We start from the raw sequence: 25,840 nt of genomic DNA, 5'->3' as shown, positions 1-25,840 counted from the left end.
GCTAATCATTATCCGTAAGCCGCGTAAATATTATTAAAAAATATTTCATAACTTATTAATGAGTTTTTGATCGCGGCAGATTGTAAATTACGTTGTTGAAATTTATTAGCATGATAAAACGCCGTCGTGTGTTCACTTCCCGCGATGCGCGTTACAAAAATGTTGGAAAAAAATAAATTGTTGGACGAAAAAAAGGGATTTTCAGAGCTATTATATTATCGTGCGTATCATCCTACTCGACGAGGATGTCAGAATGACGTTTGATATATGTATATTCGTTTTCATCCGCCGAACTCATATGCATAAGTTATTCACATTTAATGCGAGATAGGCGCGAAGAGACGGGCTGCCGAGTTGGGAAAAAAAAAAAAACAATGGGCTAAACATTTGCAAATGAAAACGATTACGGCAATCGCGGTTCGCGATAACGAGATAAGTTTTTCGATTATAGCCGAACAATGCACTTATTAGAAATCTCGCAATAATAGCCAATCTCTTTCTTCTTCTTTTTTTTTTCTTTTTTGTCTTTTTTTTTTTTACTATCACGTAATATACGTACATATTGTAAACGTATTACGCGCAGCTGCCGTATCGCAAATAAACGTGCAATATGCTCCTTTCTTTCGCCATCGGAACCGCAGAATAGAATCGATTCTCCCAAAGCTCGGATATCTCGCGACGTTCTCATCTTTCGTCCGTATAAATTCGCTGCCGCGATCCAAATGACTCAACCGTTATTAAACTTTAGAAATAGACGCGAGGTATATAATAATGGCAGTGCATTCATGAGAATGGTGCAAGACAACGCCCCGGTATTTTGCGATTTATGCGTCACGAGGAAAATTGTTTAAAATATGACGGTACTTTATGGTTCCACTGAAACACGTCCCGATTAATTCAGGGTGGAATCCAAATCGCACAAAAGAGGGACACACACCTAAGTAATCCGTCTCTTAACATAAATTACACTGAATTACTGAGGCGCGTTGTCCACTTGATCTACCTCTTTATTCCGTAGTCAGTTAATTTTCCAAGGGATCAGGACATATTTAATCCTCTCGTCCGGTTTTCGCTTAATAAGAAATCGATTTAATATCTTTTTAAAATTTTTAATTTAAGCCACTCGCCGTGGAAAAATATTTAACGTATATTTCTTTTTTTTTTTTTTTTTCTTTCTTTTTCTCTCCCCCTCCGCTAATGCACTTCTCATCAAAATTGAAAGATCATTTTGAATCGCAAAAATGGGGTCACTTGAAGTAGAAGCATCGCCGAGAAAAAAACTTGGTGGAATTTAAAAGCTGAGGCTTCGAGGCTTTAAAACGCTCCTCTGAACGTCACTTTACGACCGTTTTTTCGCAAAGTTACGCGAATTTGTGCTGTATCATTTTTTTCCGCCGCGACTTCCCTGCGACCTTTTAATTTTAATGAAAGGTGTATTGCATACAATTTTTCCTGCCACAGATTTAAATTACGCCCTCTGTACAAGGGTTGCCAGTCACGTTAATTTATTAAAGAGCATCGTACTTTTTCATTTCAGAAATTCTACACGTGTTTCACGAGTAAAGATCATTAAATCGAGAGGCATCGTGGAATCGATGTATTTGGCCGCGGTCACGGGGCATAAATTGAATTTTACGACACGCAGCGAGTGAGCTCGATAAATGGAATTTGTAAATATAACCGGAATGCAAACACGAAGGCGTTTTCCTTTTGTACGGGCGAGTTTCGAGGATCGGCAAAATTACCGACGCTCCCGTGACACGTGCGTATCAATCGGGGTAATGAAAATTAGTCAATCACGTGTGTTTGCGGGGGATAATCCCCCAATTACGCGGTACACAAGGCGAAGCGCAAATTTATCTCGCCGAGGTTTCCTGCCCAATTTCCCTCGCCAGCGGTGGCTCGTCTGTCGTCGGCGGTCGTAACTTGTTAGTGGTCGGACTAAATGTGCGAAAAGATTGCGGGGCCGGCATAAAACCGGGCCGGCGCAAATAAAAGGGGTCTGCTTATCTCGCGCGACTGTATCCTCGCGTCGTGGATTTGTTCGCGTTGACATGAAAATATATCGCCCGCTTGTTCCCCGAGACCACCCGCCACATTCTACGCGCGACTGCGTTAATTGTCTAACGAGCGCATTCAAGAAATTCTGTTGTTTAACCGTAGCTGAACGCACTGAGAGTTGAGCGTCGAGCGACCGCGAACGCAAGGCTCGGGCATAAATGTTCGCATGAATGCTCCCTTGGCTAATTACGCTTCGTGCATTTCCTTACAATTAGATAATTAACAGCGATACATTGTTGCATTACCGAGATTACAGTGGCGATCGTGATTTTCTCTCGTCTTAATGTGGCCCTGCTTAATTAGCGCGGCGCACAATCTATTTTCCGCAAATGCGTAATCGCCGTCGCGTTACAATCATCTGGTAACCGACTTCGCCCTATTGACTAAACGCCGGAATAACATTTGCAATTTGTAAAATACACTCCGCGCGATTGTTGACGATGGGAGTCTTTCACGTGCTCGCGAGTTAAAATAGAAATCAATATGTGGCTCGAGGCACCTTGCAACATATGACGACGCCGCGAACGTCGGTAGAAATTTCCTTTCGCTCTCTGTGCCCAGTGTCCGAGAGAGCGGTGCCGTTCGTTCCTCTCCTAACGTCGTCAGGTTCCACCCTGCCGGCGAGAAAACTTTGTGCATCGTTGGGAAAAAGCGTATCGATCCCGCGACGGCAAAATGCCAAATTTAAGCAGGGTTTTGTTAAGAAAGCTGGAGCCAATGTCCCAGAAGACGGTAAATAAGTCCCGCGAACGTCGCAAAATCTCTTTCCCTATCCCACGTTCGTTACGGCGTAATCCTATCTTAATTACCGTCCCCATCGTCTTCGGGATCAACGGCGACTCGCGCATCGGCACGACCGATGTCATAGAGCGCGTCTTAAACAATCCCAACGTAACAATGTGGAAATGTCAAGTGACGCAGGTGAAGTTCCGCGTGGGCGATACCGGGCAAGTTTGCGCCAGACGTTGTTACGGAAGTCGCAAACGCCTTAGCACGTTCATTGGTGTTCGATACCTCCCGTAAGACGCTTTTCCTCTTCGCGAGCAGTTTTGCTGCAAGCGGCGAGGAATAATTAAGCGCCCGGTGTAAATACAGCGGGGGTGGACTGCGTTTGATTAAATATGCATGCCAAAAATTGGAAAGCCCGAGCTGATGCCGTAACGTTAATTCATCTCTGTCTATCCTCCATTTTATTCTTCCATCTTCTTCACCCTCCCCACCCTATTTCGGGAGACAAAGGCGAAATAACTCCACAGCATCCGTTTTAAATACAATAGCGAATAAACAGCGAATATAATAATTATTGAACGTACCTCCCGGCAGGCGGAATTCCGTAAAGCGTAAACAATGACGTAAAAGATTACTAACGGCTGAGGTTATCGTTCTCGTGATATTAAATTTCCAAAATACAATTCATACGTAATACGCGATACTAGGGACGAGCGGGATTCTGAAATTACCGACGGCAATGAAGCGGCGTCTGGACAATTATTGATTATGTTGCGTTTATTGTGATCAGTTATTCAACCTGTGCCGAGTCAATCATTTTATGTAACGCGACCGGCCGCGCACCGTGCTCGCGCTTCTGACGGCACAAAGCAGCCGCGGCACAAACGAATAAGTTCTGGAAAATCGAAATGCTGGGAAGCGGAGGCGAATAAAAAATGCCTATTGTCGCCCGAGCGAGAGGAGGGCGGTTGAAACTTGTTTGTTGGCCGTTGCAACAAATCGGGATGCGGACGAGGCGACACTTCTCACGCCCCCGCGATGAATTTTGCATTTGCCCACCCGTGTCGATCGCGAAATATAGAACCGGCCAACTCCACCGAATTTCTAATTATCTTACCGCTCGCAAATTCGCAATATTGCCGTACCGCGATGCGCGCAATTAGAATTCTCACGTTTACCAGCCCCGGCTCGCAGCTCGACATTGATTCGCGAGTGTCAATTATTTTAATGAATGGCCCATACGTTTCGATGGCATTCTAATTAGCGGCGCTTAATATCCCGATGACTGCTCGTTTGTCTGAGGATTTGTTGGATGAAAAATTATCGCTGTTAGCGTGAACAAATCTCTTTTCGCTCGACCCGACGTCGGTCGAATTGCAAGAATGGAGCGCGCGTCAACGGTAACGAGATAGGTATTATTTATTTCACCGCGGCACGCGGCAACCTGTTAGTATAACGTCGAGTCACCTCGTCATGCCAAAAGACAATGCGTCAAAACTGCCGGGAGAATCCACACGGCTGTCAGGCGGTTTGAAATACCGTTCCCGGGAGGTTGCGACGATGCAACGAGAACGAATGGACGTTGTACCTCTTATTGAGCAGACACGCGGCGTGCTCAAAGGTGGACAACGCCGGCGAGATAACGCGCGGGAAGAATGTACCGCGGAAAAACCACCCCGCGGACGTGTTCCTCGCGGTCTGGTTCGTAAATCATTTATTAAGCAGCCCAACGAGCTCTCGTTCGCCATGCAAGTTTGAAAGGATCGTTGAGGGTGGGCGGGGAGGGTCACCCTCGTCGTCGAGCTATATTTTATGCATGGCGGTTTAAGATCGCGCCCTGAAAACGCAGAGATTGCGAGGGACTCGGCGGAATGTTTCCAATAACAAAAGCTGCGAAACGCGAGAAGAGCCTTACATCGCGATCCCTCCTCGCTTTTGCGCGTTATTTGATATCCTTGAAATTATACAGTCGTTTATTGCGAAGTGTTGCCGGCGAAATTACAGCGCTCTCGGATTATCAACCGGCGCTTTACATGCGATCTTTTAAATTCAAAATTGAACGTGGAAGCGGAACTTTTCCATTTCTGCACGTCGGGATAAATTTTTTATTAGCTCAGACAAGACTGCTTCATGTTCCCCGCTTTGTAATTTCGCCCTGGAGGAAATCATGAAAGTGGTGCTAGCATTTGCTTTTAATTAAAAACTTCGACTTTTAACGATCCGAGCATTTAGCGAAATTCTTAAGAAACTCTTTGCGGCAGTGGACACTACGTACGTATGTACATTAACATCATTAGCTGAAATTAAATTATAAATTTCGCGTAATTTGATCGAACGTCTGATAACAGTCGAAATGAGCGTTAAAGTTGGACTGCAACAAAGTTGGACTGAAATTTCACTCGATCAATCATAATCGGACTACCTGCAACGTACGTAAATTATAATTTCAATTAATCGTAGTAATTAAGTATTTATAAGTATTTCCTTGCAAGTGCTTTATCAAGTATTTATGAACATGTATAAGTATTTATTTATAATTTCGGGTGATTCGATTTATTTCAATAGAGTTCGGCAGGGAGTCATTTTGAAACTAAAATCACAATAAAAATGTGACGGCTAAAATACATTTATATCTATTGAATTGATTGGAACGCTTTTTTGATTCGATAAAAGTAAATAGAACAAATTTCAATTCAGCCATTTTCTAACAGAGCTCAACGGGGGAAACAATTACTAATTAAAAACTTTTATTTTGCAATCAACTTTGATGACTCAAATCTAGAACTTCTGTTGAGGCAAAGTCAAATAAAATTAACTGATAACGAGTTTTCATTATTTACACTTTTCAAGCTTTATTCACCGAAATACTCCAGTTTTCGTTACTAAATATTGAAACAGCCACCTTTTCTACGTTCTTTGTTCCTCTCTCCTCCGCGGTCGGGCGAAAACGCATTTTACCAGTTACAACGTATAGACACAAGACCTCCGTTTCTAGTCATACGATAGTCTCGCCGTATCTCTCTTGCCTCCGACTAGCGGAATTGTTCCGTGAACGTGAAAACGACTTTGCTGGCGCTACCAAATATTTGCAGCCAAACCGGGCCGCTTAAGTTAAGACGTAACGACGGCGAGTTTGGTGTTTACGGCCCGTGGCCTGGGCTGCATTTTCATCTCGATTGCGCGCATGGCCTAGTTGAAGAAATAAAAAGCGATAAAAGGGAGACGCTGATGTCCATCGACAACGAGACGGGTTTTCCATTTCGGTGAATATTGTCTCTCCCGCACGCGGTACACGCCGCTATTTGTATTTACGCGAAATCGACTTTGTGCTATGCGGCCCAATATGATCGCGCGCTATCGAAAGCGATTAGTTTTCGATCGAATGTCGCGCGCGGCGTTTCGAGGGTGAAAATATTTCTAGCCGTCGAGACAACCCGAATCATCCGACGGATAAACTTGGATGAAGTTTTGGCTCAGACGGCATCTGACGGCGCTCTCGAAGTATCTCCAAAAAATCGTACCCAGTTCGTGGGAAAAAGATGAGGTGACAGCGGTGACTCTCTTATTTTTACAAAGCATATAATCTCCGCGCCGTTAATTATTGTTCACTACCAGCATCATAATCCGCGCGTAATAGTTTCTACAGCGGTACGGCGCGTACCGTCAATCGAGTGTCGCGGGCTGATGGAAATTTAATATCGGCAAAGTGACAGCTATATAAAAGTTTAATATTAATAAAATAACAGCTGTTATTTAATAGGATTTCGATATCGAAATAAAAAGCGCGGCTGTGCCCGAGCCGCCGACACGACCGATCGTGAAAAACAGATCCCGTCGCGGCTTCTCCACGTTACAGATACGGGAGAAAGTTGAGTGCCGACGAAAGTCCCTTTCTCTGAGGAGCACTTTGCATGCCATTCTGTCAACGCGTTTACCGACTCTGCTACGAGGGGCCATAAACCAGCCCCTAAATCCGTCGAAGAAGAATGTATAAAAGCGGGAGAGAAACGGCGCGTTCTCGCGTACTGCTTTATACCACTTCGCGATTGCGTCCGAAGGCTATGAAAATCGAGGAGGGTCGCGCGAAGCGTCGCACCCTTGTTAATCATGGTGACCTGCCAGGCTGTAAATATTTTCCAGCCGGCCGCGCGAGAGGGACGCGCCCCGCAGCTAAAAATACTTATTGCCGGGGTGCATTCGATATTTCTACGTCGCAGATAATTGCCGGCTCATTATATAAAACGCCGGCGCTGATATTTTCCGATAGACGCAACGAAAATACGATCCGTCACCGTCGACCATGCGCCGGCCGCTTTATCACCGTCCGTTGCCGGGGTATCTGAGACGACCGAGAGGCGCTCTTTATTTAAAGCGTTTTATTAATCGATACTCGCGGCCGCGGTAAACGCGGAAATTAACTCGCCGCGAAGCATCGGGGCGCCGGGCTGTTCAGATTCAGCGATTAACTTGCTCGGCCGTAAAAACAAGGCCGCCCGTTATCCCGCCGCCGAAATGACAATGGAGCGCGCCGGCACGGCGAGATGTTATTTTTCGATCAGCGGGGGTCTGAAATAAAATTTTTTCACCCGCTCCGCATGCTAAACACCGCCGTCATTTGCGCCGCTTATCTCCTGCGCCGATTCCGCGAATTTACAATGGAATAATCCAGCTCCGGCGGATTCTCGAGCTCGCGCGGCTTAATGATCCAAATCCCTCTTCATCGGGCATCGGAATTGTCTATTTCAATTTTTTTTTCCCGTTGTAATCGAGGATTACGAACAATTGCGAGAATCGCGCCACCGAGTACTCGAGTACATCCACCGGAGTTTGGATTAATTCGTATAAATCTAACGGCCGGGCAACGCGAGCGCTATAAAATATCTCGCACTCGACCTTTTTCACAGACCCCCGAATGCTTGGCGAGCGCGAAACCGCGCCTGTGTACGTACACACGTGCCCTCACGTATGCGCGAAACTTTGAAACAATTTTATTAAACTTCTTGTGCCAGCGAGCGCGCCGAGAGAGACGATTAAAATACGCTGAATTGTCGCCGCGGTGTTCGAGACATTTTAATAGTTAAACAAGAGCCTGAAAGCAAAGTTGTTAACTTGATCGCGCCGTCCGACATCGCAATTTATAATCCCGATATCTCTTCGGCGCTCCGAAAATCCCGATCGTCGCTGTAGTATTCGAGTTACAAATAATCCGGCGAGTACGCTCACCACTTTCATTTGATATTCCGCGCAGGGGTGATAATAGTGGATGAACGCAGCTTCCGGACGTACTCTAATAAAGGGCGCGATCGAGACTCCGACCTTGGAACGTTATATTCGATATTACAAAAGACGAGAAAAAGGGTCCTTTCGCTTGGCGTCCGTCTGTAGTCCGAGCAGTTTCTCTCAACGCCCCGTACCACCGAGAGATGTTTAACTCACATATCCCATTCGTTTCGACCTCTCGTTTGCCGTTTCGCCCGTCGGTTTCATTTTGCGTTACGCGTGCCGTTTGGAAATTGAAGGTAAATATCCCGCGGCCGTGCCACCCTCATTAACGTAATGACAAAAGTTTCGGTGAGATTTATACGCTCGGGAGGGACCTCGTTTTCGAGTTATCGGGCTCTTTCGCGCCTCCGCGCGGAATCTCAGCGGAGCAAGTCGAGCGGAATTTTGACTTTCTGTAGCCCGCGACTTTATCTCGCGAAACTTCTCTAAACTGCGGAAGGATTTATCACGCGGAAAAGAGGTTCTTCCGGATGCAGGTGTTTCCTCGCGCGTACTTTCACTGGTTTAGGAACAATGAGGTAAAAAGAAATACTTATTGTTACGTGACAATCTTGGCAAACGACGATCTGTAAATATGTTCACCGCCTTCTTGCGATAATGCTTAAAGTCTTTGAGAAATGCCCGCCGGAACGATAATTAATTTTGTCTATTTTTCTCCCCGTCTCTCTCGGTCCTGCATGCTGAGCACTTGTTTCAACGAAATGCAGATGTAATTCGGTGCGCGTTTTATAAAACGCGCAGCCCTTTCATTCGTCGTGAGCGAGAATTTTCCGATTTTTTTTTTTTATTTTTCTACTTTTTTCCACCACGGCGCGTTTTTAAGCGCGGTCCACTTACGAATGCACACGAGTCTCGCAGCGAAACACCGCTACTTTTCTGTCCGTGAATCCCAATTTAGCGCGTGTCCCGTTTGAAACAAGAACTGACGAGTGATTCTAGCGCAGCGCAAAATGAGCTGGCATTATCAAGTATCTGGAAAACCTGCGAATTTTCCCAGTATGCGCGGCATATACGTTGATACGCGAGAAACTCCTTTGAACGAAGTTCGCAATTCTACAGTAATTTACGAAGAAATTGAATCACGTTACATGTATCGAAGTGGAAGAAATAAGGAAAGAAAACAGTTAAATAAGAAGTAATTGGGACTGCGTGAATATTCTTTGTAAGTTAATAATCTACGTGTTTAAATAAAGAGAATTAAATTGTAAATTTTATTATCTCGAGATAGCAAATTTAATCACAAGCTGTATATAAAAAAAAAGAAACTCGTGTAAAGTCGTCCATCAAAAGTTCTTTGTTTTAAAATTAGTTCAGGCTCTTTTATGAATTAGCGTTTCAAGATTTATCAGAATAGTAGTAAGATATCTCGGACTGGCTTTCTACCTTTAGGAATATCTGAAATTCCTTACCTCAATAAATCTTTAATGTTCTAACATTTGAAACAATAAAACCCGAAGCAAAGAAGTTGTAAAAAAATTTTGAATTTTCAGTAGAATATTTTTTTTTTATTTAATAAAAATGATATTTTCGCAAGCATGGCTATTTAACGAAAGCTCCGGATAACGTTCCAAGAATTCTCCCACAAAAAGAGTTATTAGCGTATTTCGCAGAACAAAAATTTAGAATTGAACTTTCACATTTATTAACGTCATCGAGAAAGCAAACTTTACGAGATATTTCGCTCTTCAAGTTAGAATATAATCACAATTGGGACTTTTCAATATCGTACTTTCTGCATAATAATAAGAAATATCGATTTTAGAAAGAAAAACAATTTGTTTGCCTTGTTTTTTTTTTTCTTTTGGAAAATAAGAAAAGTTAATTTGTTGTTTTGCGAAGAATTTGGGAGTAGCGCCGTGTTTTTCGCCGCAATAAAATTTAAGGATTACATTTACATATTTCTCGAATTCACAGCATTGAAATTAGTTGTAACAAAAATATAAAAAAAACATTTTATTCATTCAAGCAATAATATTCAAATATTCAACGCGCCAGAATATTTTCATTCAAACTTACATTCAGCGGATGAGAAAAAGAAATTAACGAAAAAGCTCATTTACGTGCGTGTCTCCGAGAAATTGCTGAAAGCGACTCTAAATTGCGGTTGGTATCTCGTTTAATCATCGTGATTCCCGGCATGGGATACGCGCGAATACGTGCGTGTAATCGCCGTGCTTGGATTTTATTGCTGGGAATTTCCAAAATACGGTCAATCGTGCTTCTCTGAAACGTCTGCTCGCGAAGCGAGCCCCTCAGACGACGTTCTTTCGTTCCCATTGCCGAGATTGTTTCGGTATCCGAAATCACATCGCTTAGCGGCTTAATTAATAGGGCGAGCGATGCGAGAAGAGGGTCGATATGCGAAGTGCGTGGGGTATACCCGCTGACTATGAACCATCCCGCCATTTACGGAACACGGCGGGGCAAACCGCGCATACTCTACTGCGTGCGGCATATTACCCGCTACATTCCACCGTGCGCATTCGTTTCCTCGAAATTGTTAATTCCCCGCTGGTAATCTCGACTGAGTTTCTCATTCGGCAATTAAACGCACCCTCCGGCGTACCCGGACTGAGAAATAACGCAAGCTTTTCTTTTTCAAAACCGCGTTCGCCGAAAATCTCTTTTCTACCAATTTATCGAGGCGATCTTCATTAAGTTAATTCGAGTAACGGCAAGAATTTAATATCAACATTTCGAGATCGCGTGCCACGCTCGTCGCTTAAGAAATAGTTACTTCGGACAGTAGTTCGCGCGTATTTTCGACGTGCAGGCGTTTTTTCGAGGGTGAGAAGTTCGATTCAGAGTCACTTTGCTCTGAGACACGTAAATATTGTCCGTTACACGTTCAAAGCGATGGACGACGTGTATGAAAGGGAAGTTTTAACAGACAGAGGTACATATACGGTGGTACATATACAAGCCGAATGTACAGTTGAGTGTACTCACAAGGCGATCGTTAACGATGGCACTTAAGTCGCGTTTTCTTCTCCCGATGCTCGCCGATCCTCACAGGAGGACCCATTGAAGAGGAGTACCGTCCCGTTCGCGATCTCACCGCCGCTCGGCCCGGGAATTCAAAAGCTCATTCACAAAACGAAGCCCCTCGAGGGTGCACATGGTCCAAAGCATTGTTCGCGCACCGGTTCAACGATAATAAGCGTTCCGTTCATAAAGCGATTTCTTTTCGTCGCGAAAAGGAGAACGAGGAAAATCTTTCGATCGCAATCGCGAAATGGCACCCTTTAATTTCCCGTGCAAAATCAATTTCTGTCCAAGGGCTTTAGAGCGGATTTCTGTTTTCTTTTTCTTAATTCCGTGGGGCGCACATGTTACCGCGTGTCGCAGAGAACTTCGCGCGGCGCGCTCTGTGTTCTTTCATCTCTCAGCGAGCGCAAACCGGCGGTACTTCGGGCAAGGGGAACCAGTTCAGCGCGCGGACGTTCCCCAGAGTGATAATGGGATGGGGTTAACGGTAACGATAACGGCGCCGGGATCGGGTACGAACCGAACGCTTCGGCGCTCGGTATCGAACTGACTGAGCAAGCCAGCAGCTCTCTGGCCAGCTCACTCCTACTCTTACGGGACGTGCGACGCCGCGTTCGCTATCGCGGCGACGAAGAGAGAGCGGCGGTGGGTGAGAGCGCGAGTCCGTCCCGGGGAAGCCGAAAGCACCAGCGCGCGCGCCAGCAGCACCAGAGGGTAGGCCAGATCATCCCTACCTACCTACCCCCCTTGCACTCGGAAGATGGAGCGAGAAAGAGGACGCGAGAGGAAGAGAGAAAGAGATAGAGGCTCCTCGTCGCCGCAGACTTTTCCCCTGATCTCGTCGTCCTACATCTGAATTGTTCTTTGCCTCTCTTTTCCTTTAGAACGTTACTCTGCCCCTTGCGCTCCCTTAGCTCAGCGGGACACTCCGAGGATCAGAATCGAAACTGGTCTGGAATTTGATTCGGATACCCTCGGCCCCGGATGAGGAAATGTGACTGAAATGGAACGTGCATCGCGTGCGGTCTGCAACACCTCTTCGGGGTCACCGTCATCATAGCGGCGGCTCTCACGCACGATCTCGTTTCTGGTCCCTTAAACGCGTTTGAATTTACTCGGTCCGCGTGGTCCGCAAGAATTTTCAAGACTCTGAGATACCGTGCCTTCGTACGTTTACTTGATACGGCAAACGAAGGCACGGATATAAAACACGTATGCTTCTCATCCAGAAAATTAGATATTTATTTTCACGACTTGTGCTCGTTATGTTCATCTTTTGATCCTTTTGTATATTCCAGTAGCACAAGCGTGCGTTACATGAACCGTCGTGTAACCGTATTGCAATTTATGCATCTCTAAATAATGAAAAGTCGTGTTTTGCTTATCTCGAATTTTTATCTCATTTTCTAGTTCTCCATAATGCTGAATTAAAAATATAAAAAGAGATGTTTTAAAACTCATTATTATCTTGTTATTGTGATACGTACAACTAAAAAGTACGTGACGCTAATACAGAGCTGTCCGCGCGTGACGCTTTATTCCATTCATTATTAATTATTAAATATTAATTAAATTCCATTCTCTGTCTTAATAAGTTTTAATGAAAAGGCATCGATGTCTTTCGTTCCGTGGAGAATCTAACGCGCACGTTAATTTCGTTGATATCACGCTGATGAGAATCGAGATCGGATCTTTTCCCCCATTTATGCCTTTATTCGCTGTAAAACTCGGAATTTTCTACAGATTGAAACGAGACGCAGTGGATTGAGGCGAAAGTTGCAAATCCAATGAGGTGGCCCTCGACCATATAAAATCAATACACGTTGGGAAGTCAAACTGTTAACGTAAGCATGAAAAGAGTACGAAGAGTCAGAATAGTTATTCTTTTCGCTAGTAACCCAGATTACCGCGAGCCGGACCGAAGTAAATTTAAGCTAAGGAGAGTGTGAAGTTTGCTAAAGTACACCGGAGTTATGGACGGCATTGGTTAGAAGTATGGGGATGCTTTGCTAAACTATGCTAACTCGAACTAGTTAACGTCCGCAAATTAAAAGGGATAACAAATTCTCGAATTCCTTTAATAATAATCCCGCTCTCTCTCGCTCTCTCTCTCTCTCTCTTTCTCTCGGTATTTATTTCTCTGGCAGTTATCACAGTTAATTTAAATATTTCTTTTCAAGTGACGAATTATTTGATTTAACGCAAATTAAACTTCGACAAGAATTAATTGTTCATCGAGATAAAGTAAAAAATTTTTATTTCGGCCTAAGTAGCGTGACGAAAAATATATTCAAAACAAACTACTTTTTATGGCGACGTAGGCAGTCGAGAAGTAAATTAAGCTTCCACATTCTTACTTTTCTCCCCCGTCTATCTCCGTGAGATATTCCTTCGTTTATCGAGGAATCCAACGAATCGGAATTGAATTTAACAATCTGATTGAGCGTCATCGACCGTGCGAAAATCAAAATGTGCGCGGGCTTCGGCGATGCGTGTAATATATCTGAAGTAGGATTTAAACCTGTGATAACATTTAAGTAAATCGCGCCGGAGCGCGATCCGCAGATTCGGGCAGGGTGCGAAACTCATCTTCTTTTACGGAGAACTTTTGCGATAACTCACCTTTGGATCTGGCCTGTATTTGCTAGAGTTAGTCACGATGTCGTTGCAAAAAAAAAAAAAAAAAAGAAAAAAATTCAGACTTAAAATCTCCCGTTCTGTATAACGTCGACATTTTTGATCGAACGAAGATATGTGCATACATTGTACCATCCTCGGCGAGGATCGCACCGAAAACTATTGTAGGAATTAAGATACTTTTCGGTCTCGCAATTCTTCGCGTATAAGAGAGATTTACATATAGACAGATATTTCTCGCCGCGTGGCGTCTTTTTATGAAAGCCCCGTCGCCTCGAGTCTCCCTTTCCTTCTTGTTTTGCTCTCGATTCGCCCAGTATTTATGTAATAATAAATCAGAAGCCCCGCGATTACTGATGTTACGCGCGCCGCGTGAATTGCCGCCGTAAACGTGATGATACATTTTAAAGCGCCAGCTGCGACAAACGTTATTTTCATTAAAATAATACAATTAAAATAATACAATTTAATTTGTTTCGACGCAGGAGAGAGATATCGCAATGGAAACCGTTGTTGTTAGGCGAGATTCCATCAGCGACGCGGCGAAATTAAATAAAACGTTAATTACCCTCATGGAAATGAGAAACTGTTAATTAAATTATCGCGGTACAACGTGTGTCGGTTGAAGCGGCAACGGTGAGAATATAAGTAACGTGATCGGCTAAAAAGGTACGACGCTTATCTGCGAAGCAGGTATTCAATAAGGCGATCCATCTTAGTTCCGCGCGACAAATTTTTCGGCTCCGCGGGCACGGTATGTGCAAAGGCGGGATTTAATATGTTTTCCTTTTCCTCATTTTATCCGCCGGCCCTTTGACAATTCACTGCCACTCGGTATTTCTCATCTACCCGACCGTTTCGCGAATTGAAATTGAATCTGATGATGAGATCGAGCTTCATCGACCGTACGAAATAAATTGTAGCCGAGAAAATGTGAAGGGGAAAGTGGGTGGAGAGAACCGCGTCCGCTAAATGCGAGACTCCTTGAATTAATTATCGAGGCGGATCAAAAATAATTTTCGTCACCGTGCAAAGTCGCCGTGAACGGTCACCGCGATATTATTTAGTTTACAATATAATTAAATTATGGTAAAATTATATTATGCCGAGAGGTCATAGAAATTAATTGCCTCCTCGGCGCCGTCCACTTCAAACAATCCGAAAAGTGTCGAAACTTCGAAAACTGTAAATAATTAAAGCTATTAAGCCGCCGCGATGTGGCCGTGCGTTACGCGGTATTCAGCGAAATGTTAAGAATTCATTCGCGCTGGTGAATATTGCACGACTGCCACTCGTAAAAAACCAATCCGCGACATTCCACCGTCAGCGTGCGAAATTGACAATTTCGGTTTTATTAACTTAGCGCCGGACAATCTCGCCGTTTATTTCCATTCCCCCGGGTAAACACGATTTGAAGTTTCAGGCCGTTTTCGAAGCATCGATGCCCCCAATGCTCGTTAGAGAATGTGTTTTCCGCTTGTTTCGACTGATCGGCGGTCACCAGTTACAGTCGCAAGTGCCAATGAGAGTATTCGTGATATAACTTCACAGGTTTCTAATTAAATTTTTAATAAAAAAAACAAAAAGAAAAAGAAAAAAAAACCCCATTAATTTTAATTCGGTTTATCGTGAAATATTTTTTAATCAATACATTTCCACGCCTCATAAATATATTTCGCACTCTTTTTCGAGATTCGATCCGTCTTTATTTAATTTCTTCGACACCTAGCTCTATTTAAACATCGGTGCGATGGGTATTTCTAAGCGAGAGCAGAATCAAAGTAATTTATATACTTCTAGGACACAATCTCAAATTTGCACATATATAACGAAAGACTAACTTAATTCCGACAGCGTATTATTTGAACGTTAACGGTGTCGATTTGTCCCAGCGTCGTCTGTATAAATTGGCTTTGCGGCTGATATTTCCACGGCCGGCACAATGCGAGCGCTACTCCTATTTACAATTATCGCGAGTGGAAGCGTAACACCTAGTAACCGATGCGTCATGCTCGCGGTCGTGAACATGCATATGCACGTACCGCATTGCATGCGTGTAATGCGAGACCGTGCGGGGGTGTTCGCGCAGGAATTTGCATACGTATCTCAGTTATAAATTAAGAGCGATGCGCGTCGGAAACTTTTGCGTACAATTTCCGTCTAATTGTCCAGAGCCCGAAGGTCTCTCTCGCGTTTAACGCCTCCGTGCGCAAGAAGCTATCCTCCGTCGCGTAACCCGACGTTTAGGTTTTCAGCAGCTAATTCCATCGCGCGTTTGATCGACGCCGGGCGTCGGGACTTTTCCTACGAGAGAAATTACCGCTGCGAAATATTCAGGCGACTCTGGACGCGAAGTTTGTCTTCCGAGTGTAAATTGCCGCGAGGCGAGCTCGATTCAATTATAAGGCGATCACCGGGCGAGACGTCTCGCTAATGTCTTCGCGCGATACGCGTTATTGCACATGTGAAATTTATACGCGCAACTTCCGGTACGTAAACGGCGCAAATTTGCACGCGCAAACATTTCGCGGATGTAGAAAATGAATATCGTGAAGCCGTGCGACAGCGGGCGTAACTAAGGTTCTTATGTCAAGAGATACTCGGGGCTGAAGAAGGAAAGAAAAATAAGAGAGAAACCGGGAGGTAGAGAAAGAAAGAAAGAAAGAAAAAAAAAAAAAGAAAGACAAAGAAAAAGAAACGAAAAGAATGAAACGCATGAAAGAAATATAAAGTTCATCATCAGTACTATTTACGAGTAAGAGGAGCTTTTAGTTCCTTCCAGCAAATGCAATTCGCAAATTATTGTTAGGCTTACAAAGAAAATGAGAGAGGAGAGATAAGTACGAGATAATTGAAATCGACGTTGTTTAAAGACTCGAAGGCAAAAGGGTGAATTAGAGAAAATTGCGGCGGGAAGAGAAAAAGAGAACGAGGGGCTTCCTTAAGCGCTCCTATGAGAGATTCTGTAAATGCTAACCCCCGCGCCGGTTGTATACATATTTATTTAATGTCGAGACGGTATTTTTCTCAGTGCGAGAATTGTTTTATCAACAAGCCGGGTATGAGCACTCGCTTAGCGGAGATACCAAGGGTTTCATCACAATAAAAGGGATGAAAAATTGCCTAACGTTCTCTGGGATCATTGTATTACCGATTTAATTTAAGAGGGTTTCGTAGGAGGGAGGACTCGGGGCTGGGAATAAAATTATTTTCCCCGGCTGGCGTGAAAAATGCTTTGTTGAGTTAGGTTGGAAGAGTCTTTCTGATAAAAGAAAATGACCTTGGTCTACGTAACGGCGCGTGGTGGTTAAGTTTGTACTCGAGAAGTCAATTAATAATTACATTACTGAATTACGTGTGCTTCGCGTAAAGGAATAATTTGCAATTGTGGATTTTATTTTAATTATACGTTACAAAGCGCGTGATTTAGCTCGTGCTTTTTTTTTCACGTTAATGAAAACTGTTTTATATTTAATAATTTTCGATTCAGTTTAGTTTGCAACGAGCTGTAGATGTATGTGTATTATGAAATACTTTAAGCACCGCTTATTCCTTTAAATATACATTTTCGCGAATAATATACTTTTCCAAAACGTATTAAAAAAAACGTTTCTCCAAAACGCATTATAAAAAAAAGTATGTGACTCACCGATCGGTGCACAGCAGCGAAGTTCTGCAGCTACGTCGATCCTGTAACAAAAATAAAAAAAATTTCGTTATAAAAATGTTACAAATAATTTCCGTTATTAAAACAAAAAAAGACCCGCTGGTGGCGTTGTCGGCCTTCATACTCAAAAAGGTGAACGTTAGTAGAACGTAATATTTTTTTACGCCGCTCGTGTCGCGATCTATGCCCACTAGGAGGCAGTAACGCACGCGTTGTACAAAAGCAAATATAACTTACGTATAAATAAGGATACAACTTACCTTAAAACAAATCGAAGCGGTTGTAAATGCTCTCCGCACACAAACCATGGTGAGGAAAAGGTGGATTGCGCCGAGCTACGTCTTCGTGTATCAAACATAAATGAGGTGTCCGATGTGAGCAGAGCAAGTACGTTGAACGTCTCGTGTAGAACCTGAGCAATCGGCTGTCGAAGGGAGAATGAAGGGAAGATGGCCGGTACCAGCCCAGCGGCCCTAGCGCGTACGGCGCAGCGCCGCGCTTGTCCCGCTAGCGCAATCTAGTTTCAATCGATCGCAGTTCGATCGCCTGCATCGATCATTTATATTCCCCACCACTCGACTAAGAACCAATCCCGTGCCCCGAATCCGCGGTAAAAAAACGCAAATTCATATATAACGGGCCGCTTTTCGCGGCGGGTCTTATTTTACCACCAGGCAGGAGGAAGTGAACATCGCTTACCGGAACACCTGTTCTTTTAAGAACAACTCGTGTAACAGAGAAGTCGCCGTTCGCAACGTACTTCAGAATTAGCTCGGACAGTCATTTCTCACCGAGACATCTGTTCTTTTAAGAACAACTCGTGTTTACATTACATAGGAAAAGCCGCCGCTGTGACATCAATCGTTAGGATGCATCTGTACCCGAAGCCACTTGTAAGGAGCCGCAAGTTTTCGGAGCCTGGATTATATTTCGAGATCAGCCCGGGTATCCAAATGCAGTTAACAGCTCGCTGAAAATATTGACGGCCGTTTTTTAAGGTTAGTCACTTGCGATATAAAAATATATAGACTTAATACAGAGAACTCACGTCATAATTAGAAATCAGTCTGTATAGTTAACGTTTCTCGGTGTAAGAGCGATAGTTTTTAAGGTTAACCGTTTACAATATTAAAATATATTGGCTTGATGCAGAGAGGAAGATAAAGAATTCGCGCTCACCGAATATAACGAGTAAAATTTCAGCCGCCAATATTAATCGATAAATTACAGTCCGTCTGTTTCATCGGAAATTCCTTTGGTCTCTCTTTTTCCCTTCTAATTGTGTTTCTTTGTTTTTGCTTTGCGTCTTTATTCCTTATAAACGGGCACATTATCAGTCGAGTGGCGCACGAAAGAACGTTACTTTTTAAAGTGGCATTGAGAATCTACTTGAAAGTTTTTACCTGCAAAACCGATAATTCTTTATTGAGACTTTTTACCAAAGATATACGTTGTACCCTTGATATAGCTTTTATATTTCAAGTCGTTTATTTCTAGATTACTTGATTTTTTATTCGCCGCAGGATCGTAAATGGGCTAGAAACGTTTTATCTGCGAGGGAAGATATTACTAGAAGCTAAGGGAGAGACGTGATAAAGTATTTTCATGCTCCGCAACAAAATTCTGATAAAATAGTTCCGGCGAGATGCCTGCGGAAACGAGAGACGGCCCGCACGCAAGTTCTTGCAAAATAACTTCCAGTTAGAGTTTCGCTTTCTGTTAACGTGAGCTTGTATACGCAAATAACGTGTTATCACACATCGCGATATGATTAATGAGAGGAAAATAGGAAAAAATATATACGCACGAGGCGAAGTGTAACGTGCGGTTTCACCGCGCGATCATTAAGGCAATTTCGCGTAATCTCTTGTTCCCGGGAAAAATGCAAATTACGTTATCTCGGTGATAGCGACGAAAAATAATTTTGTTTATTAGTCGTTACGTGCGGCGAGAATGCATCATTATTTTGATACAATTGATACGACGCTCTCGATAGATCGAAAAGAAGGGGAGGGAAGTATGCAGATTGTCCGATCGATTCGAAGTCGGCTAATTTCTTGCCTTTGTCTGTCATGGCCGCGCGTCTCGGCGCTGTCGGGGTTCACGTCTGCGAGGAGAACGAATACGAGAATTACCCGCGGCTCGCTGGAAGCGGCGAGGCGGAAGAGGCGGCAGGAAGCTCGGGGCTTCGCGTGTTGACCTACTCGGTTCGACACCGGGTGCACGTGGACTACGCCGCCACAGCCGGTGTCAGCAGGCTCCTCAGGCAGTCCAGGCGAAAGCAGTCGGCGAGAATCAGGAGATGCATGTGTCTGCCGTCCAATTACGCCCTCGTGGAGTTCCCCGTGGTGTGGTCCGAACTCAGGTCAGTAATCATGCCCCGTCGTAATTAACGCATCCTCTCCTCCCTTCCCCTCTGTCGCGGCGTGCGGGTTATTAACATTCTCTCCGTCTCTCGGGGACAATACGTGACTACTTACCAGATAACAGGATAAGAGAATCTTACGAAACCCTGATTTGCTTTTAGGAAATTAGCTAATTTTAGCGACTGTTACGCGGCTCCTTGGTGAAAAGCTTAAAAGTATTTTTTTTTTCTCTCTCTTATTTCTGTAGACATGTTTTTAAGAATAACATTTAATAATTGTTTGATGAATCAGATATATTTTTTTATGACGCGAGAACAATGGACTGAAGTTAGTTTTGCGCTGCGAATAATAATACTCTGCGCTTCATGAATCAATAATTAATAAGAGAATTAAATTTTTTGAATGTATTATATTTTTAATTCAATTTAATATTATAATTTTCATATCCATTTTCTCGTTAGGATATTTGAAACTTAATATAAATATTTAATTACGAAATACGAACTGCGTTTTCAAAATTGTGACAAATCTATCGGTTTTAGGGCTAACCAGCAGCTGTGCGACGGCGTTATAAGATGCCTGGAGGATCAAGTCTTCCCAGTCCATCGCGCTATTTTATCCGCAGTGAGCCCTTATTTCAAGGCCCTTTTCACGAACAGCCTGAAGGGCGACAAAACCGAGATCACGGAAGTAGTTATTTCCCATTCCGGCGAAATCTTTAGTCTTATTCTCGACTACGCTTACACTGGCACATGCAACGTAAATGCTGACAATGTCGAACAATTATTGCCGCTAGCTGATCAATTTGAGGTGCTCGGAATCGTCCAGCTTTGCTGTCAATTTCTATTGCGTGAGCTGCGACCGGAAAATTGTTTAGGTAAGGAAAAAAAAAAAGAGATTTACAACGTGCAAAAATACATCTAGTTGTAAGACACTGTGGCATTTACATGGCATATAATTTTAGCTCAGCTCAGCTCAACCAGAGATAACAGTTCGAAAGTTAAATTGCTCGTGTCGAACTTGGGTGTTGATTTTCGATTTTCCGAATGAACAATTCGCGACATTTATGTTAGGAATAACTTGGATTGTTGTTACGGGTTACAGGTATTTTCAAATTTGCACGACACTACTTCTGTCGCGAGCTCGAGAAACAGGGCCGAAAGTACATACGCCACAACTTTAAGCGAATACTGCAGGAGAGCGCGGAGTTCAAGGATCTTCTTTGCGACGAGCTGGAAGCAATATTACGCGACGACGAGCTCAATGTTAAAAACGAGGAGATCGTGTTTGACGCCGTCAAGACGTGGGTCGAAGCCGGAGTCGAGGAGAGACGGGTTTATTTGCCGAGGTTGCTAGAATGTATACGCTACGGTCTCATGAGTCATAAGTATTTCATTAATAACATCGTCAACTGGAAGCTCGCCGAGAAGGACGAAGTAAGTTCATACCTTCATCACTGCCGATCCCCACGTCTTGTTTTGCTTCACTTCGAATCGCATGTAATGGAGCTAGGCGCAGCGCCGACGATATGTTTTGCAATTATTTTCTAGCAAGACATTGTTATAATATTGAACAAAATTAGAAATTGATTTGCGTTCTATTTAACGAATGTTTTTGCTTTATACCAAAAAAAAAGGAAATTTTATACAAATATTAAAACGGGAATTGCGAAATATTACGTAATATTTTTATTAAAACACGAAACGAGAATAATAATTATTGTACTATTTTATTTAACTTTTATTTGAGATATATGTTTGCTTCGGTTTTGATTTCTATGTAGTATTTTAATTTTTCGTTAAACCCACTCAAATTTTCCAAGGCGTGTGAACAAATACTACTCCCTGTAAACGCATATCTAACGGAACAAGAGTTGAAACAAAATGGTGAAATCGATCTAAAAAATCCAATTGCGAGACCGCGAGTCCCGTACGAAATTCTCTTTGCGATTGGCGGATGGAGTGCTGGTTCACCCACCAGTTTTGTAGAGACTTACGACACAAGGTGCGCCAAGCTCTTACAAAGTTATATCGCATAACCGAAATTTCCATAGAAATCGAAAATTCAGAAAGGTTTCAAAAATAGCACTGCGCATACGGATTTTATTTTAGGTTTTAAATAAAAATAAATAAGCATTTTTTTCCTAGCAGCGGCGGTATTTTTCTAACCCATTTAAAATCAATCTTTTTTAAAGAAAAAAAAAATTTTATAATTAGTAAATTGATCTAGCGTAACTAATTAATATACATTAATTTTTTATTTACGTTTAATTACTTTATAAATCAGTAAAAAGAATAGTCGTTAAGATTAATTGTATTAAGATAAAAAATATTGAAGCAGTAGATTAGAACAATGGGTAAAGAAAACGGCATTTAATGTGATTGCGAAACTGTTACCAATCTTGTATAAGTGCTACTTTAGATTATCGTGTCTATTAAGTACACTTCGAAAATCTTGTAACTTACCTCAATATGATCTCTAGAGCTGACAGATGGTTTCTATCAGTGAACACGGATGTAACGCCTCGGGCTTATCACGGATTATGTGTCCTGAACAATCTCATCTATATGATCGGCGGATTTGATGGTAACGAGCACTTTAATACGGTGCGATGTTTCGACCCAACGACGAAAACGTGGCGAGAACGAGCCTGCATGTATCACGCACGATGTTACGTCAGCGTTTGTACGCAAGGTAAATTTTTCGCTAAAAAAAATTGATAAAGCACAATTAAATTAGATCTCGTCGCTGAAACAATGATGAGTTTCTTTTATCAGTGAGAAACTCAAAATAGCGTAGAGGTATTGTTTAAACGAATGAATAGCAAAACAAATGTATGCGCAAAAACCGCGTAAAAACCTTCCTTCCTTCCTTCCGCGTTATTATTTACGTTAAAATAAATTCCATTTCTTTATATATATATATATATATATATATATATATATATATATATAAGAACTAAATACCATTTTTCTCGCGATTTTTTCGCATCTTTCCATTGTCTACTTATTGTGCATTGTCCTGGTACTGTTCAAAGGCGGCAAGATTTATGCGCTCGGCGGATACAATGGTCGCACGAGAATGAGCTCTGGTGAGCGGTACGAGCCGCAAAGGAATCAATGGGAGATGATACCGTCCATGCACCGTCAGCGATCGGACGCGAGCGCGGCCGCCCTGCATGACAAAATCTACATCGTCGGTGGCTTCAATGGCCAGGAGGTTCTCGACTCGGCCGAGGTCTTCGACGTCGAGGCCAATCAGTGGACCAACATCAACTCGATGATCAGCCCGCGATCCGGCGTCTCCTTAGTCGCCTTTCGTGATAGCCTCTATGCCCTCGGTGGATTCAGCGGCGTCGCGAGATTGAGCTCCGGTTAGTTTCGATTGTCTCGACGCACAATACCGCGTTTTTTTTTTTTTTACAGTGCCTCTGATCTCAATTGCGCGGTTATAGCTTAGGATTTTAACGCCCGTAGATAGGAAGTTAACTTGTTGAAATACAATGTCGGTTATCTTCCGCTGTCATTCCTTATCAATACCTGCCCGACCACGGTCGAATATTTCTTACTATTTAAGGAACGCTTTTAAATTAATTAAAGAAAGGAATTCCTTTAATCAAGGAAAGTAATTAGATTTGTAGAGAATATTGCGACATTTTAAAATTATTAATTAAAAAGGAATCGATTTTTAATATTATTTTTATAAATAAATTCTAAATAAAAAAGACGCTTGATCATTATTATTATATTTATAGATTTAATAAATATGTTTAATATTTAGGAGTTAATAACTAATTAGTCAAAGGAAGTTTCACGGACGTTTCACACATTTCTACTAGGATGTAGTTTGATACTGAAATGTTCGCACAGACAATCGCGGTTTTGTTCAACTGCAGTTACGTTACAGTTGCACGATATCATTCTCGAATTGCGTATGACGTAGTCTTCAGTATTCGCGGCCGTATAACTGCGCGCTAAATATTTTCCACGCGAGCTTTTGACGTGATGGTCTACGCGCGAGAGTGAGTGGCATCATTCGTGTTAAAAAAAAAATCAACGTTTATTTTCCAGGGGAGCGTTATACCCCAAATCACTTGGACCAGTGGCACGAGGTCGCGGAGATGTTCAGCCCACGCAGCAATTTCGCTACGGTGATCCTGGACGATATGATTTTCGTTATCGGCGGCTACAATGGTACGACGAAAAACGAGCTACTTCGATCCTTTATCACTCTACTGATTTATTTTAGTCTGCGAGCGTAACTTCGTAAGAAAAGAAAAGAAAAAAAACATGCATATATCTTCCTAATATTCTTTTAGTCGTAATCGAAGGCACAGTTTGACAAAACCGAAAAATATTTTACAGTAATGAGAGAGGTTTTAGGGACGATTGACTTTAGCATAACTCAAAATCCGTGCACTATGACGTGTAAAGTGTCACAAAATGTATAGTGAAAGCCTGCATCAAAATAAGACGCCGTTTGAAGGCGGTTTTCACTTTCGCGTGAAATATAAGCGGCTTATAAACGAACAACGTTATCGTAATAGGATCCAGCACAATTCCGTACGTCGAGTGCTACGACGCGGATTACAATGAATGGTACGATGCATCCCCTATGAATCTCAGTCGCAGCGCGCTCAGTGCCTGCGTGATAGCGGGTTTAGCGAACGCGCGGGAGTACTCCTATCTAGGCAAAGCTCGCGATCTCGGTCAAGGTTAGTATAATATCCGCCTCAGCAGCCTTTGTCGCGGGGTCCCTCAAAAGAGATGATTAAACCTTCAACCGCCCGCTTTACACCTCTATACATATTTATGTACGGTTACGCATAAATAAGCGCGTATGCGCGGGGAGAGCTTGCGTCGCAATCGATCCTCTCGCCGTCAAGTATTTTCTGTATTTTCATCCTAAGGAGCTGCTTCGCAAAATTTGCACAATTTCTGTGAAAGCGTTACTGGCGACGAGCCAGTTTGTAGAAAATTATCCTGACTCATCGCGAAAGAATTCCGCGCACGTTAAAAAGGATCCGCAAATCAGATTCTCGCACTGTAACGATCTTCTCGGGATACGCAGATTACGCCGGGAATTAATTATTTCGAAATTTACTCGTCGCCGCACGTAACCGCGACTTTTTATTAGTAATTTTTTTTGTCACGCGCAACAAGAAAGTATTTCCGATGGATTAAATATGTTGTTGCGATCTTTCCAGGCCAAGCGACGTCGAAGAATCGGAAGAAATCTGATCATATCGGCGAGGGCTCTGCCGCGGCTAACGTTGTAATCTTGACAAGGGAAGATGAGGAAATGGACGTAAGCGAGTCGGTGCAAGTTGTTGGCCCGACCGACGGCATGGCTGACGGTATCGGAAATTTTTACGAGGAAGAGAACGAGGAGAAGGAAATGGAAGGCGAACTGTTGTACGCTGTGCACGAGCTCGATTAAACATCATTAAAAATTGAAGCGTGAGTAGACAGGAGGTTGCCGCTACCTCTAGTAAGTTTGTAAATGTTAAAAATAATATTCTGCTTGATCGAGTTGAGAAAGGTTTTTGCCAGTTAAATTAAAAGGTTTAAGTTAGTTATGCAGAATATTATTTTCTAGTAACGTGTACAAATTTTGAAAAGATACGGCATTTCCTTGTCCTTTTGCTTCAAAATTTCGTGAGAAAAGTCGCTGCAGAGAAAGCATGGACAAACGAATTCTTACCATTTGAACGGAAAAAGAAGCAGACGTTAATTAAACAATTAAACGATTAGTCGCGTAGTTTTAGAATTAACCCAAATGAGCTGCTTGAATTGTACTACGAGATCCGATTTGCCGTAGAAAAGGCTAGCAAACGGGGTTACCAAGAGGACAATGAAAATGGGAAGCTTGAAGTTGAATTGCGTTACGCATTAGCAAGTTTTTATAAGTCGTTTTTGCGATTCTCGCAGATTAGTCGTAACCCGGAAATTTTAATTGGCGCAAATTAACGTGCGGTCTCGCGCTGGTGACGACAGCTCTGCGATTTTAATAATTATTTTTTAGGCAATTTTTTTTTTCACCGTTTTTCTTTTTTTTTTTTTTATAAATCTACCTTCAATTTGTAGGCACACGTAACAATGAGAATTAT

At 42.8% G+C, this 25,840-nt stretch overlaps 2 protein-coding genes across 2 annotated transcripts in view; one reads left to right on the top strand and one right to left on the bottom strand.

The window, feature by feature from the left end:
• Positions 1 to 11,579, bottom strand: part of LOC139106770 (retinal guanylyl cyclase 2) — a 38,398-nt gene extending 26,819 nt beyond the window's left edge. Inside the window, exon 1 of the mRNA XM_070663733.1 lies at positions 11,023 to 11,579. The gene's annotated coding sequence lies outside the window, so the exon portion shown is untranslated. The remainder of the gene's footprint in view (positions 1 to 11,022) is intronic.
• Positions 11,580 to 18,025: 6,446 nt separating this feature from the next.
• LOC139106494 (kelch-like protein 10) lies at positions 18,026 to 25,688 on the top strand. Its single transcript, XM_070663318.1, has 9 exons — positions 18,026 to 19,730; positions 20,274 to 20,608; positions 20,836 to 21,167; positions 21,554 to 21,735; positions 22,214 to 22,425; positions 22,769 to 23,104; positions 23,802 to 23,924; positions 24,278 to 24,445; positions 24,938 to 25,688. The coding sequence occupies exons 1-9, from the start codon at positions 19,438 to 19,440 to the stop codon at positions 25,168 to 25,170; spliced, it is 2,214 nt and encodes a 737-aa protein (XP_070519419.1). The 5' UTR covers positions 18,026 to 19,437; the 3' UTR covers positions 25,171 to 25,688.
• Positions 25,689 to 25,840: the final 152 nt, after the last annotated feature.

The sequence above is a fragment of the Cardiocondyla obscurior genome, linkage group LG11 (assembly GCF_019399895.1).
Source record: "Cardiocondyla obscurior isolate alpha-2009 linkage group LG11, Cobs3.1, whole genome shotgun sequence".
Taxonomy (NCBI): Eukaryota; Metazoa; Arthropoda; class Insecta; order Hymenoptera; family Formicidae; genus Cardiocondyla; species Cardiocondyla obscurior.
This window is presented reverse-complemented; position numbering and strand designations above follow the sequence as displayed.